This window comes from Ovis canadensis, chromosome X (genome assembly GCF_042477335.2).
Source record: "Ovis canadensis isolate MfBH-ARS-UI-01 breed Bighorn chromosome X, ARS-UI_OviCan_v2, whole genome shotgun sequence".
Taxonomy (NCBI): Eukaryota; Metazoa; Chordata; class Mammalia; order Artiodactyla; family Bovidae; genus Ovis; species Ovis canadensis.
Window position 1 is genome coordinate 14,742,232 of NC_091727.1, and position 20,013 is coordinate 14,762,244.

At 39.2% G+C, this 20,013-nt stretch overlaps 1 protein-coding gene and 1 long non-coding RNA gene across 3 annotated transcripts in view; one reads left to right on the plus strand and one right to left on the minus strand.

Moving 5' to 3' along the window:
* Nucleotides 1-15,578, minus strand: part of ACE2 (angiotensin converting enzyme 2) — a 47,686-nt gene extending 32,108 nt beyond the window's left edge. Inside the window, exons 1-4 of one of the 2 annotated variants that reach the window (XM_070291345.1) lie at nucleotides 15,088-15,455; nucleotides 3,916-4,074; nucleotides 2,300-2,390; nucleotides 434-577 (exon numbers count right to left, since the gene is read on the minus strand). In XM_070291345.1, coding sequence (XP_070147446.1) covers nucleotides 434-577; nucleotides 2,300-2,390; nucleotides 3,916-4,074; nucleotides 15,088-15,273 — 580 coding nt within the window. In that variant the 5' untranslated portion in view covers nucleotides 15,274-15,455. Of the gene's footprint in view, nucleotides 1-433; nucleotides 578-2,299; nucleotides 2,391-3,915; nucleotides 4,075-15,087 lie in introns of both variants that reach the window. The other variant, XM_070291346.1, reaches the window with a different exon arrangement.
* Nucleotides 13,914-16,439, plus strand: LOC138930911 (uncharacterized). Its single transcript, XR_011446283.1, has 2 exons — nucleotides 13,914-14,117; nucleotides 15,023-16,439. It is a non-coding gene; the product is annotated as an uncharacterized lncRNA (long non-coding RNA).
* Nucleotides 16,440-20,013: the final 3,574 nt, after the last annotated feature.

A 20,013-nucleotide genomic window follows, 5' to 3' on the forward strand; every position in this document is an offset into this window, starting at 1 on the left:
AAAGTACTCTGATTTGTTTCTTTCTGGGACACCACTGTGAGGTAATCACACAAATGACCTTTGAGAATGAACTGTGGCCACATGGGAGTTTAAAGGAGACGGTATCTCTGTCTCTCATCCTTTCTGGTAAATAGAATCTGCCCATCTGCAGACTACCTTAGGAACCCTCAGGAGCCTAAGCCCTTCCCAGACTACTGATTTGTTTGAGGCCTGGTAACTTAGTCTTGTTCTCAAGCCCTTTAAAGTGTAGAATGTCAATTCACCTTTCCTTATTCCCTAGTGGTCTCCTCTTGGAGACATGTAACCTGAATTGTTCAGCAGGTGACTAATTTAGGGATACCCCTTATATCAAAGGGCAGGCTTGGTAATTCATGAGAAATAGCCCCACAGCCCTATAGGGAGCTTCAGAACCGCCACAGCCCAGCAAACTTACTGTTGGCTCTTGCCATCTCATTTTCCAGGACCACATACTCTTCATACAATGGCCTTAGTTGCTTGCCAACCTCAGCCCTCCAGCCTTCCCAAGCCCAGAGCCTCCGATTGTAGTCTCTGCTGTTTTCCATTATGTCATCCAAACCTATTATCACAAAGCACCCAAAGGGAAAAAAAACATGCAGTTTTAGAAATTTTCATCTGTAAAGAATTGAAAGGCTGGCAAATATCAAGGTCATAAAGTTGCTCAATGAAATCTCATGATTCATTCATGTCCTCACCCTTATTTTTTTAATAAATTTATTTAATTGGAGGCTAATTACAATATTGTAGTGGTTTTGCCATACATTGACATGAATCTACCATGGGTGTACATGTGTTCCCCATCCTGAACCCCCCTCCCACCTCCCTCCCTATCCCATCCCTCTGGGTCATCCCAGTGCACCAGCCCCGAGCATCCTGTATCATGCATCGAACCTGGACTGACGATCTGTTTCATATATGATAATATACATGTTTCAGTGCTACTCTCCCAAACCATCCCACCCTCACCTTCTCCCACAGAGTCCAAAATACTGTTCTATACATCTGTGTCTCTTTTGCTGTCTTGCATATAGGGTCATTGTTACTATCTTTCTAAATTCCATATATATGCCTTAGTATACTGTATTGGTGTTTTCTTTTCTGGCTTATTTCACTCTGTATAATCAGTTCCAGTTTCATCCACCTCATTAGAACTGATTCAAATGTATTCTTTTTAATGGCTGAGTAATACTCCATTGTGTATATGTACCACTGCTTTCTTATCCATTCATCTGCTGATGGACATCTGGGTTGCTTCCATGTCCTGGCTATTATAAACAGTGCTGTGATGAACACTGGGGTACATGCATCTCTTTCAATTCTGGTTTCCTCGGTGTGTATGCCCAGCAGTGGGATTGCTGGGTCATATGGCAGTTCTATTTCCAGTTTTTTAAGGAATCTCCACACTGTTCTCCGTAGTGGCTGTACTAGTTTGCATTCCCACCCACAGTTAAGAGGGTTCCCTTTTCTCCACACCCTCTCCACCATTTATTGCTTGTAGACTTTTGGATCGCTGCCATTCTGACTGGCATGAAATGGTACCTCATTGTGGTTTTGATTTGCATTTCTCTGGTAATGAGTGATGTTGAGCATCTTTTCATGTATTTGTTAGCCATCTGTATGTCTTCTTTGGAGAAATGTCTGCTTAGTTCTCTTTCCCATTTTTTGATTGGGTCATTTATTTTTCTGGAATTGAGCTGCAGGAGTTGCTTGTGTATTTTTGAGACTAATCCTTTGTCAGTTGCTTCATTTACTATTATTTTCTCCCATTCTGAAGTCTGTCTTTTCACCTTGCTTATAGTTTCCTTCGTTGTGCAGAAGCTTTTAAGTTTAATTAGGTCCCATTTGTTTATTTTTGCTTTTATTTCCATTACTCTGGGAGGTGGGTCATAGAGGATCCTGCTGTGATTTATGTCAGAGAGTGTTTTGCCTATGTTTTCCTCTAGGAGTTTTATAGTTTCTGGTCTTACGTTTAGATCTTTAATCCATTTTGTGTCCTCACCCTTATAAGAGCTTCAAAATAATTCTGCAGAGAAAATAAACCACTGAGATCATTGAACTACTAACTTAATTAAACTACTTGAGTGTGGCAGGATTTATAGTGAAGTTTTGTTAAAACTTAAAAGAGCATCCGTGTGCTAAAATACACACATTTGGAATTTTTCCCTCTTTGGATTGTCCATCTAAAAGGCACAACATCATCATCTAATGTTAATCTCATTTTTAAAGCTTGGAATAAAAATAAAGTAAATTTTATAATCACTGCTCAAAATGAATAGCCCACCTGGTTCAAGTGCTAAGCACTCCTGTGTATTTGGGTCCAAAACTTTCCCAGTACTGTAGATGGTGCTCATTTTATTTAGAATCGTGTTCAACTACAAATTAAAGATAATAAACAGTGTTAAAAACGGAAGATATACAAAATAGAATGCTAATGTAGAGATGTCTTTTCAATCATGCAATTTTTTATGCCTCAAAATACAGAAGTTCACAGCTTCTTGGCCAAGTATCTTCTTTTATGTAGGGTTGGAATATCTCAGCTAAATTTTCCCATCATCAACTAGCACGGACTGCCTTTATAAGCATATGATAAATACATGTGGAGTGACTGGAAAAAAAATACAGATCTACCCAAATCCCAAGAATGTTTCTCACCTACACATGCGCAGAGTAGTGCGTTTCTTGTTCCATCCAGGCTTCACTGAGCATCTACTATGTCCTACACTCTGATAATTACGACATGAACCAGTCACTGGTCTTTAAGAGCCCCACAGACATGCCACAGCGAATCATGAAATCAATGATTACATAACAGAGTGACAGATGCTACAACTGTCACCAGAAAGGTGTGGCAGGATGGGGGGAGCGGTTGAATCAGTAACTTGGAAATTCAGGAATGGCTTCAAAGAGGGGGCACATTAGAGCTATGTCTTGGAAGAGCAGGATGTTATACCCCTGCTCACTTTCATGCAGACATGAGCCCACTTGGAGGGCTGCATTCAGTTCAAGGATACCGACAAAATGAAGCCAGCAACCAGGACTGCTTAGGGAACTTGAAACCATCATATAAGAAAAAAATCAACGGATGGAAGGATGTTTTAGGTTAGAGAAAAAAGCCTCAAATAGTTAAAAAAAAATCTGCCTTCCTTTATTTGAAGACTATTATAGGAGACAGCCATTTGGCTCCAGAAGGCAGTAGAAAGTGGAGGTAAATCGCTTTACGCTCAATGGAGGAAGAATCTTGCCATTACTTAAAGGGACCCATGTATGGAAATGATGTTTTAGAAAGAAGTGACTTGCCTATCCTAAAGTGGTCTGAGCTGGGGTGGTTTAGCAACATTTTAAAGAAGTTGCAGAAGACAGTCAAGAATGAAAGGGGTTGGGGAGGATGAAATGACATATCAGGCTTCTCGAGCTTAGGACTGCTGATATTTTAGACCAGACAACCGTCACTGGGGACTTCCTTGTGCTTTGCAAAGTGTTTAGCAACATCCCTCCTCACTAGAGGCCAATAACACCCTTCAACAGTTGTGACAACCAAAAATATCTCCAGACATTGTCAAATGGCCCTGGTGGGCAAAATCACTAGCAGTTGAGAAGCACAGACATGGACTAAGTGCCTGGTCCTCAGGAAGGTGACCTCTGTCACTGCATCTATGGACCGCAGAGCCCTGACTATCCTAGTTTAATGATGTGTCCTAACATACCAGCGTCCCCCTTCACTCTCAAAGGATCCCAATTTGGAGGATAAATTACATGATCATCCCACCGAAGCACAGCACTCTTTCTATTCTGAGCATTGCTAGGTTTGCAGATAAAGTAAGCAGCCCTGAGTGATACTAATGTTTAAGATTTCCCCAGTATTTCCATTCTTGGGATCAGTGCTAGCACGTCACATACTCGTTTGCTCTTCTCTGCCGAGAGCACTGAGGCCCCACTATGCTGAAGGGCCTTCAATTGACGCTTGAGTGTGAGATTCTGAATTTCTTCGAGTGAGTAAGTTCTGGCCATCCGGGACTGTTCTTCATAAAAGGCAGACCATTTAGCCCTGGCTTCATTCTGAAATGACAACAAAAAATGAAGTTGAAGTTAGAATGGGACTGTTCAAATAGAAGATACAGGCCAAAGAACATCTGGTGGAACATCTAATATTTCCTGAGTTATTTAATTCTCTACTTTGCTGAAGGTCAAGGTTTAGGTTAAGCGTGATCAAGCCACTCTTGGTCACTCTCTCTTCCTGGCCTTTTGCTTCATTTTCCCAAGGGTCCTATCCCCAGAACTGGAAGTGAATTCTCACAGATGATTTATGTTGTGGGGTCCTGGAATGTACGGCCTTAGCACTGTGACGTGGGTGAGTCGCTCAAGGATTCAACGATAAACACTCTAAAGGGAAAGCCCAGCAGAGCTCAGAGCGCACTTCCTGAGAATACAGCTTCTCATGGTGATGAGAACCATGAGAAATAACCAGTTTGCAGGAAACTCCATAGTACTGTGATTTACCAGAGATTCTGATCTTGAATTCTGATCCCCAGTTCAAGACGGCCCTGAACATGGCCATTTGGTAGCCATGGTGATTATCCACTCACCAGAGAAACCAAGAAGCAGGTAGTGACATCAGGGTTCACTTGCCCCCATCTTGACTTCTGCATATGCATCCAGTGCAGTCTTCTCTCAGTGGACAAGTTCACTTCCATTTATCAAAGGCTAAAACGAGCAACCCCTTCCTACACTGTACTTCTCTAGACTATAAAAAAGAAGTAGCATATGAGGCACGTAAGAACTCCATTCCTCGAGTCAGACACCTCTAACTAGCTGTGTGACCTTGAGCAAATTACTTAGCCTGAGTCATGTTACCTTATCCATAAAATGAGAGTAATAGTAGAACTCACCTCAAAGGGTTGTTGAAAGGACAAGAAAATTTAACAAATAATAAAATGCCTCTCAGAGTCCCTGACACATCCTAAGCACTAAAAAATGGTAGCTACTTTATCACTTATAGAAAAAAAGTCCTTGTCCTTAAGCTGCTTATTGTTTTATCAAGCAGATAAGATACACATCATGAACGTTTCATTACTGAAACATAAAAGCCTATGATTCCATATAAACTATGAGTGGGGCCAAGCAATTCCTGTTATAGGGACCAGATTTGGCAAGGAAATGGCAACCCACTCCAGAATTCTTGCCTACAAAATCCCATGGACGGAGAGGCTTGGTGGGCTACAGTCCACAGGTCGCAAACAGTCGGACATGACTGAGCGACTTCACTTTCACTTTCCTGGAGGAAGCGGAACTTAAGACAGATCTTAAAGTAGGCAGAAAACAGACCGCTGTAGAGTACTTTGCAAAATAATTTACCTCATTTGATTTTCTTAACAATCCCAAGAGGCAGAAAATTATTCTATTTCCATTTTTCATATGTGAAGAAGGAGCTAAGAAAAATGAACAGTAGAGCCGGCAACTAATTGCCAGCGTCTGAATCCTGGATCCTGAGGCGCGCAGACTCTAAGATGGTTCCCAGGACCCCTACTTCCTGGTGGCACACCCTCCTGTGTCTCCCTTCCCTTGAGTGTGAGCAGGACCTATGACTCACTTCCAACAAGGAGAATACAGCAGAAGTGAAGGATATACATGTTTATGTTAGATAAGATTGTTTTGTTTGTTTTTAGCCACACAGCTTGTGGGATCTTAGTTCCCTAACCAGAGATCAAACTTGTTCCCTCCTGCAGTGGAACCACAGAGCCCTAACCACTGGACAGCCAGGGAATTTCCAAGGCTATCGTTTTTATCTTGTTTGAAGAATCTCCCTTGCTAATACTGATGCAGCAAGATGCTATGTTGTGAGCTATCCCATGGCTAGGGCCACATGGTGAGGAATTCAAGATGGCCTCTGACTGACATCCTAAGGAGCATACGAGGAACTGAATGCTACCACTAACCACATTAGCTTGAAAGTGGATTCATCTCCGGTTAAGTCACAGATGAGACCACACCTCTAGCCAGGACCTTGATTGTAATCTTGTAAGACTCAGAAGCAGATCCAGCTAAACTATGCCAGGAGATAATAAATGTGTGTTGTTTTGATCTGGCAATCTTTTACTCAATAGATAATCTTTTGTGGTAATCTTTTACACAATAGATAAATAGTAGAGATTCCAAAGCAGGACTCCAGGCATGACTGCATTTTCTAGATTAAGAAATTTTACTTTTATCCTGTGAATACTAGGGAGTCACTTATGGGTTGCAAGCAGGTGTGTGACATAATGAAAGTGGTTCATGAAAGGTGCAGCAATGGATCATACAAGAGATGAATAGAATAGTCACAGTGAAATGGAAAAAGATTTCTCTTTATTGAGCACACACAACCCCTTAGGAACTACTGTTCAATGAATCTGCACAATCTTGTGAGGTAGTTGTGATTGTCTCCAATTCACAAATGAGGCAAATGAAGCACAGAGCAGGTAAGTAATTTTGACTAGGTCACACAGCTATTAACTGGAAGAATCAGGGAATCAACACAGATATGTTTGCCTCTAAAGCTAAATGCTCTTAACCACTGGCTGTAGATTGGATTCAACACATTCTAGTCTTCTTTGTACCATGTCTGAATGAGAAGGAATGAGCTATGGAAAGAGGAGTTTGGTCTACAGCACAGATTCATTTACATAACCCACCACCCATCTCTCAGCCCCTACCCTTTTTCATCCAATCTAGGATGATTTACAGCAAAATTTCTGGTAAAATTTGATCCTAAATTAAGAGCAATTTTTATTTCAATCTCCCTTGGAGACAACCCAGAATCCCCAAAAGGCCTCAGTCTTAAAACATTTTTTAAAATTATAATGTATGTGGGAACTTTGAGGATATCTGTTTTATTTATCATTATCATAAGTGATATACTTTGTATCACAAAAACATTATGTTGTCTTGAATTTTGGCCCCTGAGGATACACTGTTCCATCCCAAGCTGTTCTTTTTAATCTTTTTTACAATTTATTCCATATTCATACTATAAAGTACCCATGCCTAAATAAAACTGACAGCTAAGCAATTACACAGAGAATCAAAGTCAGTTCATACATACCAACCAAGTCTCTTAGATAATGCTTGACAGCTATATGTAATTTTTGGATTTGAATGATGAATGAATTGAAGCATATACAGTTACTTACATAGCTACAGGGTTCAAAAAGAACCATTACAGGTCAAATAAACAGCATCCCATACTGCCTCTGTGCAAAGGCAGAAGAGCAGCAATCAACACAGCAAATGTTTCTGCAGCCATTGATGGGGGCTTGGGGTCAAGACACACATTACTCAGTACAATCACAGGAAGTTAAAACCCTCTCTGACCCGCTATGTATAACTGTAGTGGATACCATATTCTCATCCTATTGAGAGATGCTTTGTCATTTCAAGGACTGAAAATATAAAATCCTAAATTACACTTTGTGTGTCTGTTAGTTGCTTAGTTGTGTTCAACTTTTTGCGACCACATGGACTGTAGCCCACTAGGCTACTCTGTCTGTGGGATTCTCCAGGCAAGAATACTGAAGGAGGTTGCCATTTCCTTCCATTCCAAAAGATATCCTGTTCTTTTTGGCCCTAATGATATGCAAGTTAAATATGATCTCATCATGCTTTTAGATGTTTTCATATGAGCTTCATCTTAAGTCATAGGTCTTGTGGTCTCCATCCAAATTATGATAGTTTTATTTAAACAATTAAAATGCTTTTGTGATAAGTTATTTGAAATGCAACAAATTAAAATTTCATCTTTTTTTCTATGCCTCACTATCAACTCCTAGGCTATTCTTTCAGCAGTCTCTAAACCATTTCTTTCCCTGTAGGTATGAGAGTCTCCTGAAGACAGAAGATGAAAAACTGAAAGGAACCTTAACATATAGGCAGTGACTTGGCGTCCAACAAGTTCCCAGGGAACCCTCCACCCTCAGGCCCCATGTATTGGCCCTGTATCCAGACATAACTCTCAAAACCACATCAGATTTAAAGATGAAAACTGCCTTCAAATAGGTCCAGATATGTGCATATTTTTAAAAACGCATGTACACCCGTGGTGGATTCATGTCAATGCATGGCAAAACCAATACAGTATTGTAAAGTAAAATAAAGTAAAAATAAAAAATTAAAAATAAATAAATAAATAAAACACTTATTCTATTCAACAAAGTAAGGAATCTAAATTATAAGAATATGAATTCTATTGCTTTGTCTTGAGAATCAAAATTTTATTTTTTCTTTTTCCAGATAGGAGGAAGCAATGTGGCTTCCAAACATTTTAATTTTTAAAAAATTTTAGTTTATAGGGAAAAAAAAACTCACTCCTGAAATTAGGTCCTGCCAGAAAGTGGCCCACCAGATATATATTTGATATACTTCATAATAAAAATACAATATAGTATAAATAACATAGCAAATGTCACAAAAACCTCTACTCAGGTTTTTAAAACGTTAATACTTTATAATAGTTGCTTCAGACATATTTATTTAGTGGTTAGAGTCAATAATTTCATATTATATACTCAAAAGTTGCTGAGAATACATCTTAAATGTTCTCAAATGGTAATCATGTGACGTAATGCAGGTATTAGTTAAGACTACTGCTACTACTGCTACCATATATTATGTAATATATCAGTGTATCAAATCAACAGTTTGTATACCTTAAACTTACACAATGTTATATGTCAATTATATCTCAATAAAGTTGAGAAAAAAAGAAAATCTCTCTGCTTTTTTCACTTAGCATTACTTATTTTTTCCATTTTTTCAAGTATACATTCCTTATTGATCTTAAATTAACTGCTGTATAATATTTAAGTATATGACCAAATTCAAATTTATTTAATAATTTCTCATCTATGAATGTTTCCTGTCTTTAAGTAATACTTTTTTACCATATACATCCTTGTATTAGGTTAAATCATATAAAATTGCTAATATTTAATCTAAATCTGCAAATATATAAAGTTTCTTGAGTACACAGGTGAGGCTCTCCAGGTGGAATTCTTGGGAGTGAAACTGATGGGTTAAAGCAAGTTTCAACTTCTACAGATACCATATTTTGGCAAATATGATTTTATGTCAATTTGGTATTTCACTATTAAAATAATGTTATCCTGATTATTAGTCAGGTTAAACATATATATGAGGTATATACATATATTTATTTATTTATTTTAATTTCTTCTTCTATGCATTTGTTGCTCATATCTTTCCCCCATTTTTCTAGTGAATTTTTGTCTTTATCATTTAGTAAAATTTCTTTATATATCTTGGCTGTCAATCTTTTGTTAATTATATGTATCAAAATGTTTTCTCAAGCTCTGCTTCTTGTCTTGTGTGTGTATGTGTTTATGATGTCTTTTGGTGCACAAAAGTTTGTTTTTAATTTTGATGAAATTTATTTGCTCAGCCTTTTCCTTTATAGATTGATCTTTTTGTCTTTTATTTAATAAACCATTCTCAACTAAAACTCATTTAGTAAACCATTTCCAACCGAGACTCACTTAATAAACCATTCCTAACCAAAAGTCACCTATATTTTCTTATAAAAGCTTGACTTGTTTTTCCTATTTAATTTTTGGTCTATCTTAAATTTATTTGTATCTATTGCATAAAGTAGAAATGCCTTGAGCTTTGGATCTAAAAAGGGTCCCTACAGATTTTTTAATTTCCTTCTTTTTTCCAGAGCTCTAGGAACCTGAATTAATTTTTTGGCTCAGTATTCCTGCACCCTGCTAGTAGTGTAAATTCAATTTCCACACCTATTAAAAAACCTCACAGGGGAAACCTGATTTTGATCAAGTCTTTAGAGCAGGACTCTGCCTACCATCTGTTTTTATAAATAAAGTTTTCATATTCACACCTATTTATGTATTGTCTATACCTGCTTTTGTGTTACAATGGCAGAGTTGACTGGTCTACAATAGCAGGATTGAATAGGGACTGTAGGGCTCAGAAAGCCTGAAATATTTACTACTTGGCCTTTTACAGAAAAAAGTGTGCTGACCTCTGTACCAGATCTATACATTTGTAGCAAATACAAGGGTCAAAAGAGCATGTTAAGCAACATTATGGGAACACAATCAGCCAATCCAGTATGTGGGAGTTTCTCTAGGAGCAACAACTCAATTTTTCTGCAAATAAATTACGAAAAAAAAAAAAATTGAGGAAGGGCTCTATAGACTGAAAGAGACTTAAAGTACATCTGCCAAAATGATCAAGAGAGGACTTTGCTAGATCCTGAGTAAAACAAACCAGCTGAATTTTTAAAATGAGATATTAGGGTACATTTGTATATTGCCTAGATAGTTGATTTTACTGAGGAATTATTGTTAAGTCTTTGACATGAAACTGCTATTAAGGTTATTTAAAAATTCTTACATTGAGAGCTCACGGTGAAACATTTATTACATAAAACATATAGTTATTCCTTCAAAATAATCCAATAAACATGGCGTTGGGTAGAAAAATACAACAAGATTGGCCGAAGTGTTGATAATTGCTGAAGCGGGGTGATGGGTATAAGGAGATTCAACGTATTAGTCTTTCTTCTTGTATATGTGCTTGAAAATTTTTACAATAAAGAGTAAAGTAAAATCCATATAATGGAATACTATTTGGCAGTAAAATGGGACAAAATAATGATACATGCTACGGCATGCAAAGTGAAAGAAGCCAATCACAAAAGACCACCTAGTGTATAATTCCATTTATATGAAAAGTCCAGAATAGGCGACTCTATAGACAGAAAGTAGATTAGTGGTTGCTGAGAGCTGGGGGGTTAGGGGAAGAAGAGTGATTGCTAATAAGCATGTGCTTTCCTTTGGAGTGATGAAAATGTTCTAAGATGAGATAGTGATGATATTTGCATAATTCTGTAAATATACTAAGAAGCATTGAATTGTATACTTTAAATTGGTGAATTTTAAAATTAAGTGTTTTCTCTTTTGCCCAGTTACCTGGCACACACTGAGAAGCAGCAGTAGTCCCTGACCACTAGGCTGCCCTCCCTGGGTATAGCTGGCGGCCGCCTGGCGTCCTGTCAGAGTGCTCAGATCAATGAGTGTCAAATCTGGATGGCATGAAACATGTCATTTTGAATTGCTCAAGTTCAATTTTACCAAATTACCTCACTCAACTGGGACATTATCAAGTTTTCATGCCAAAGGAAAACTAGTATGAACAATACCTCCAATGCACTTGACTCCTGTTAATCCTCCACATGTGGAACTTATCCACTCACCACTGTTATCCACTGAAAAATCTTGACTGGGCCCATCTACTATCTTACATTAATGAGATAAAAAGTAAGTGACTTGCCCAACGCATCACAGCCAGCTTAGCAGAATCAGGATAGTATCAGATTTCCTGAATTCCATCGTATCTGCATCACACTGACCTTTCCCCACCCCTGTACCTATGCGTAGGTGCCTACATATCTTGGGGAGTGTGGGACAGACTCATTGCTGACAGGGTTGAAGTCTGCATTCTCTCCTTGGGTACAGAATAGCAGTTTAAAATGACCCTGCTCTGGGTTCACTGTGCCCCCGCCCTAAAGACAGAGGAAAAGGTCCAGGAAGCAGGTGTGCCCAAGGGCTCTAGGGGCCCTGACCACCCAAAGGGTAAGTGTGGGCCTTATGCTGTCTCTTCACAGCTTCTGATAACTCAACAAGAAATATTTATGAAGTGTTCTGAGACCTCTGGGGCTCCAACTGGGCAGTCTTCAATGCTCCCTTCACAGTTGTGCCCACAGGAATTGGGGGCAGCTGTAGTAGCTACTGCCAAATACTGGAACAAAGAACCAGGATGCCCCTGCCAGTGGCAGGATCCTTTCACTCTCTTCTAGGGGAAAAAAATTGTCCAGGGACCTCCCGTGTTGCCAAAGAGCTTCTGACTTTGCAAAAAAAAGAAACAAAAATCCTTTGACTTACAAAGGACTCTTTCAAAAATCAAACCAACAATAAATGCAAAAAAGTAATGTCATTTTACTGAGAAGAGAATTACAGTTTAATTGGTGAATGCTTGATCTCAAACATGAGAATTGTATTTGCTCTAAAGCAAGTGTCTGGTAATTAATTTTCATTGAATTTCTGAACTATGTGGAAATCTGTTTTGAACAAAGTTTTTTTCCTTATATCTATCTGATGGACCTCTCCTAAACAGGAGGCTTTGGGGACACTATACTGATCAAATTCTAGTGCCTTCTATTATTTTAAACTATTCTCATGACTTGATCTAAGAATTGCCACACTAGGTCGATTGGCTGATAAGCCCAATACTCTGACTCTGAACGTTATACCAAGGGATAATTAGGAAATGACAGATTGCCCTCAATAATGTGACCATAATAGGATATGAACATACCCATGTCATACAGCCCAAATTTCTCTTCCTATATTAGTTATCTATTGCTACAATAGTACTACATAACAGACAACCCAAAATCTCAACAGCATAAGTGTTCATTGTTTGTGTGCCTAGAATCACTGAGTGTTGCCAGGCAACTCTGCTAATCTTGGCTGGATCCTCTTAAAACTCTAGGGGATTAGTTTCTGCCAGGACTATTCCACACATCTCTCACTCTTTACCTGGTCAATCCAGGCATGTCCTCATGGCAAAGGCAAAGGTGCAAAGGAAAAATCCCATTGTTCAAGTCCTTCCACGCCTCTACTTCTGCTAACAGCCCATTGGTCAAAGTAAGTCACATGGCAAAGGACACAGTCACGTCACCTTCAGTGAGATGGCACTGTAAAGTGACATAGCCTTGCACATTGATACTGAGGAAGGTAAAGAACTGGGTTCATAAATGCATGTCTCACCCACAGTGGATCCACAATCCTTACATTTGCTTAAATATTTCCAAAACATATTTATAGTTTTCAATGTCTCACTTTTTCAGATTAAAGAATGGTCTAGATTTACAAGTCTTACCAGTTTCACTACCTGTAATAGAAACAGCACCTCCTCCTATTTATTGTAAATTTATCTCTTTTGAGCTTTCAAAGGCACCACCTTTCTGATCTGAAGAGAGTTGGCCAATACAACTGGGAACATTCTATCCTTTCTTCTTCCATCTCAGACTCATGTTGTTTTTCTTTTTGAGTTAGGCTTTGTAGAGCTAATTCTGTTTTCCCTTCTAGCTCTCTCTCATCCCTGTAAATCACTCCAGTGGCTCTTTCCTTGGAAAACATTCTCCATTTCTCCAATTCTTTCTGTAAGCATGGCCATCAGCAGTGGACCATTATCTCAGCTTCCTATTCATCTTGGTACCTCTTGTAGCACCAGCTGCAGTTCCTGTTTCATTAGGGGATCTCAATAAATGTGATAAGAAAACAGATGAGCCATTGTCCTCCCTGTCTACTGCCTCCTCCCCAGGTAAATCCACACAGATGCACTACTGCGCTAACTCGCCCTTCATCACTGCTGGAGGAAGGAGATACTGGGCCCCCTGCTTGCTTCCTGTATTTGCATATTTTCACTTTTCTTTAAAGGGCCCATACTGTCTGCACTTTGACTACCCTTCTTGGACTTATGCCCTTTCATTTCTGCCTTTCCTCTAATCAACCAGTGCAATTCAAAAGTGATAGCACTTAATGATCCAGAGATGATTTCAACAAACATCGCTACATCTCTTTCTGTAAAATGCCTTCTCAGTATCTGGACACTGAACAGAACTGTTACACATTTTTTCAGCAATTAGAATTCCCTCTCACATTCACAGCAGCGGTACTGTATTGTTCTCCCAGGCCCACAAGCATTGAGCACAATTCTGGTGGGTTTGTGTACTAACTGTTGTCACAGCAACCCTATGAAGCAAATATGAGTATTAGGTGGCTTTTCACAGGCAGAAAAACTAAAGCGCAGAAAGGTTCATTAAGTAGTTGAAGTTCACCCAGGTAGACAGCGGTGGAGCCGGGATTTGGACCTCGGCAGTTTGACTCCAGAGCTCTTAGGCACAATGCTGGCCTACCTTCAACACCACCTATGGACCATTTGACTGAGAATGAAAACAAATGCACACTGCACATCAAGATCAAATAAAACACTAGAAAAAAGCAAACATGAAGAGATGAAGAAAGGTAAGACCAAAATATGAGACAAGAAAAAAAAAAGGTCTCCTATGACAACACTGGGCTGTCAAAATCTCCTGGATCTCTTAAAGCTTTAGAAAAACTGTGGCAGGTGATGGGGGGGAAATCTCCTGGGGAATTCGCATGAAGCAGCCGATCTCAGACTGAATCTGTCCAGAATATAGAATCTGTCCAGTGAGTGGCAGTGATTTAACTTAAACCTGTAACTGACTATTTGAAAAAATCAGATTTGAACTACATTTTTGAAAGAATGCATTGCTGGACGAACGTCACAAAAACTTTCCTTAAATAATGTCACTCCATTTCCAGCACTGCTTTGAGATATGTGAGGGAAGGAACTTCCTAAATCCTTGCACTTGTCAAATAGTACATCTTGCTTTCCCAGAGCATTCTGAGATTTGTCAGAACTGGTTTGATTACAGGTTTTCTTGGAGGGCTCTGTGGATCTTGTATGCTCTGGAAGTCCCTCAGAACTCCATGACAATTAAGGAAGGAATTCCCAAGTCCAGCCTCACCTGACCCCTGGTAATCTTAATTACTAGCGAGTTCTTTCACTAAGCCTCCAGCTGCATATTTTTTCAGTTAATAGATGATTTGTAGAGAGTCTTTAGATATTCCTGTTGACATTGTAGGCTTGAGGAAATTATTAACTGAATAACTTATGGCATTTCTGTGACATGCTTTGAAAGCCTGACTATGATAAGAATTATGGTGGCAAATTTCTAAAGCATGTTCACCAAGAATCTGGACTGAGACCAGTGAATTATTTTGTAACATTTTTTCAAATAAACTCAAAGGTCAATTTTTCAGTCATCTGGAACTCCAGAATCAGAAATACTGAGGCAAACATCCAATCTCACAGCTCAGAGCATTTGTTTGATATCCCTTTTCAGTTTCCTGGGCAGTAAGCTGATTTTTAAGAAGCAACCAATACCCCTCTGTAGCCATGAGGACTCACCATCTTTTGGACATTCTCATCGGTAATATTGGTGTTATAATTCCAAGAAGCAAGTGAACTTTGATAAGACAGGTCTTCGGCTTCATGGTTAAACTTCTCCAAAAATGTCTTGGCCTGTCCTTCAGTGGTGGATTGAGCAGCAGTTACAGCAACAAGGCTGAGAAGGAGCCAGAAAGAGCCTGTCATCTTTCTCTGTACACCAAGATCCCATCCACTGAACAACTTCCCTAGAGTAAAACCTCCTCATGAGATTTACTCTCTATCAGCCTTTGACCTTGGGTTGGGCACTGAGCAGGGAAGATGAAAAAAAAAGGGAAGAAGAAGAGAAAACTGTAAACAATCTGCTGAACCAACATAAAACTCATCCTGGAGAGGCCAGATATGTAAACAGATTTTAGAATGATTTCTTAGAGCAAATCAAATAAACAAATGTTATTCATTAATCCTAGAGAATCACAGCTCTTCTTGCATTTTTATGGCCAAATCAAAACTTGTACATTTGGTTAATATGTTCCTTAAAATCTGTTAAAGATACACTGAAGATATTAGGATTTTACAGTGACCAATGAACTCTTGTATTAGGAATCTTGGGGCTAATGTTGGGGACTTAGATGTTTTACAGACAAGTCCATTAATAATCACTTATCTTTCCTTCCTTTTAAATTTTAAGCTCATATTCACAAAAACTCTCCACTTGGATAATACTTTCCTTTCCTAAGTAAACAACTTTGCTCTTATCTTTATAGAATTCATTTTTTTCTGGTAAATTTTCATTTCCAGGGCCATTTTTTTGAATTATAAAACTACCCTTCACTCCACAAGTTGAGTCTCCTGATTTAACTTGGAAAAACTTCAAAAGGGTCATTTTTTATCTCTCAGATAATCACTGTGTGCCTCCATCCCTTTCACTTACTTACCTGTTCAAAACTCCATCAAGCTCACAAGGAAATCAGAACGCTACCACATGGTATGAAAATCAGAGAGTGTCCATGTCAGTCCTGGTCATCCATAGCCATGGATCATGGCATCGAATTCAGAGAGATTTCAGTGGTTATCCTGTAGAATATCAGGAGTTAGACCAGTATCCTCATTCCCAGGCTATAGATATAAACGTTATAGATAAAAGAGACGAGCCACTTTAAATGGCAGGGCTTGTGGGCCTGCTTGGTTGTGATTATGAAACTTTCACACAGGGAAAACATTTCTTCACCCAGAAAAACAAGTCTTCCAGGTCCAGGTGAAATGGCAGTAATGAGGCCTTTAAAACAAACTTTCCACTACTTCCCCTTATTCTAACATTGTACATATTATTGTTGAAAAGCAAAAAATAATAAAGCAATTGTTTAAAGTGCTTTGCATTATAATATCTCATTGAAGTAAACCTAGAGGCAAACATTTTTATTGCCATTATACAGATTATGAAACTGAGGCTCAGAGAACTTAAATAAATGTGCAAACCTCACTCACACAGGAAGCGGCAGAGCCAAGATATGAAGGTATGCCATCTGAGTGTACACTATAGGCCTTTAGTGCTGTCAGTAGTCTAACAGCAGTGATTTAGGTACGGATGGGGAGCAGCACAGGGATGTGGGCCTTTGAGGATGATGATGGATCTGGTTCGGCCACATCAAAAAGAGGTGGATTCTTACTACCCTTGATATGAATCAAAAGACATCATCTTTCTAAGACATAAAGTAATTGACACATTTAAGCAATTATGATCAAGAAGGTTAAAACAAAGTGAGCTGGCAGGGATCAGTGCAGTTTCAGTCAAACTCCTCCCACATTCAAGGAAGCTGAGATACACTCGCTTCTCACAGCATTAAGAGAAAAACCGGTCAAGAGAAAAGAGGGCAGTGTGTGAGGCCCTGAACAAAGAGGCGGGATGTCACTTTAATAAAAGCTGAAATACAAGTCTACTCAGGTTGCTTCCTGAATGAAGCTCTCAGATTCAAGAAAAAAAAATGGGAGTAGTCCAACTCCAACACATTGAGGCAGAAAGGTGAATGCAATCGAATTGAAATAGAGAAAGCAGGATATGAAATCAGAAAGCTAAAAATAGATGAACAAGGAGCCTAACACTGAGGCAGGAAAATTCTGGCAGCCAAGAAATTTAGAGGAGTGAGGGAAATGGGAGAATTTTGTCACAATAATTCTGTAGGAAAACTAGCTCGCAATGGCCAACTGTAAGCAGTGACTAATTATTGAAATTTTTGTTGACTCCCTACTGAGAAGATACTCATGTTCTGCTAGCTCCCCAGAGGTGTTCTCTCAGCCCATTCTGAAAATGGAAAGAATCCACTAAAGACCCAGAGGATGGGACCCAGAAAAACAACTTGCCAGACGAACAGATTCTTTGTTAAAGAATGAAGAACTAGAAAAAAGTAGAATGGAGATTGAGGAAACTTACTCTTCTTTTCAAAAGGATAGAGGGAGAGTTTGGTTATGACATCTGACAAAACTATAAAATATCATTTTTTTAGAATGTGGTTTGTACTTGGAAAATATATATCTTTAATCTCAAATATATATCTAGGGATTCACTAGGAACAAATCAGATGCTGCCTGACTCATTACCTTTGTATCTTCCATTTCAATAAGAGATTTAACAAAATGTGAAGTTCTATGACTAGATCTAAATGTCCCCAAAAGAACCACACAGCACAGAATTAAGCAGTCCCCTGATCAACAACAATTCATGTTGAAGACAACAAGTCTCGAGTCACATATATAAAATGGATAAGCAACAAGGATGTCTTATATAGTATAGGGAAGTATATTCAATATCTTAAAATAACCTATAATGGAAAAGAATCTGAAAAAGAATATATATGTGTGCGCATGTGTGTGCGCATGCGTGTATGCTATGCTTAGTTGCTCACTTGTGTCTGACTCTTTTCTACCCCATGGACTGCAGCCCACTAGGCTGCTCTGTCCATGGGGATTCTCCAGGAAAGAATACTGGAGTGGGTAGCCATGCCCTACTCCAGGGGATCTTCCCGACTCAGGGATTGAGCCCAGGTCTCCCACATTGCAGGTGGATTCTTTACCATCTGAGCCACCAGGGAAGCCCGGATATGCGTGTGTGTGTGTGTGTGAGTGTGTGTGTGTATGTGTGTGTGTATAAAACTGAATCACTGTGCTGTACACTAGAAACTAACACAACATTGTAAATCAACTACACTTCAATTTTTAAAAAAGAATCTTGATTTAACAATTATTTATTGGCTATGTGCTATATGCAAGGCACTATTCTAAATACTGGATACACACTAATGAATAAGACAAGAAAAGTTCTGTGGATAATATATCAGGTGAGGTAGCAGGAAGAAACAAATAGCTGGTGGTAAATGCCATGGCTTTATAATAAGAAGGAAAGCAGGGTGGTAAGTGATGGGGTGGGGATGACAGGATGACATTTGAGCAAAGACCTGGAGGAAGAGATGAAAGCCACGCGGATATCTGAGGGGAGTCTGTTGTAGGCAGAGGGAACTACGAGCACAAAGGTCTCAAGAACATCAGAGGCCTTTATGACTGGAGCCCAAAGTGCATGGGGAATGTGTCAAGAGGTGAAGATGGATAGGAAGCTGTAAGGAGGGCCTTAAAGACAACTGTAGGACTTTGGCTTCTATTCTTGAGAAATGTGGGAAGACATTGGAGGGCCTCCAGCAGAGAAGTGATCCGGCAACTGTTTAAACAGGATCACTCTCACTGCTGGTTAGAGAACAGACACTGAGGGAGTATGGCAGAAGCAAGGAGGTCAGTCAGGGAGCTACTATAGATGCCTTGTCAAGCGAGGCTGAATAAAAGCTTAACATGAGCTATCAATCCAACATGGCTGCATCCAGAGGAAAATACAGAAGAGTGAAAGCAAGAACCTGTTAGTTGCTCAGTTGGGCCTGATTTTTTGTGACCCTATGAGAAGGGTAACCAACCCACCAGGCTCCTCTGTCCATGAGATTCTGCAATAAGCAGGACTAAAATAACGTTATCTGAAGCATGGTGCATACGTGAGAAAGGAGACCCAGCAAAGACTGCTCTCCTCTGTCACAGGACTGTCATTTAGAAGACTTGGGTAGCTTAACAGATTGACTCTGCCACTAATTAGCTATATGACTTTGGGCAGATAATACTTAATATTTCCCTCATACTTAATTTCCTTATTTCAAAGCTGATAATAATAGTATAGCCATCTCACAGGGACATTGTACGTGTTCTATGAATGAATACAGAGAAAAATGACTAGGAATAAAAGTCACTCAAAGTGTGCAAAGCTATGTAATAATTAGGGGACATTGAGAAGTGAGGCAGATGGGAGATTCAACCATAAGAGTTCTGAAGGAAAACTGTCATATTCTGAGAATAACTGTGCACATGTGGGCAAAATGAAAAGGTACTGCTCTGATTTTTACTAGTTTTGCATTTTTAACCATTTAAGGTAGGTATTTTCCTACAATATATTCCATCCTAATCAGAATGTTGCCTGAACATTATTCTACGTGTCCTTTTTTTCTTTCCAGGTGACTCAGTGTCATCATCTTGAACAGCATTCACTGACTAGGCTCCAACATGACAACATCTTTGGGGTTGCACATTAAATGGCTCCAAACAGCTTTATTGCTATTAACTTTGCTGTCTCTGCAGGCTCTGAATTTGGTGCCACTTCTTGAAGAATGCACTTTGAGTGGCCCTGCCCATTGCAAATTCTCTTCCTGTGTTTGATGTGCTGTATGCTGAGAACTAAGTAAGAACCAGACAACCATGGAGTTCAGTTAGGACGCTCCCTCTTCATAGGCTTGGACCTGAGGGTGGGTCTTCATCCTGCTTGAGCAAAGTGCATAGACTTTGAGATCCATATTTCCCTTACTGCTCAGCTTTCTATCCACTTCCAACTGAGTAATAAATGGTGAGGTCTCTAAATAGCTA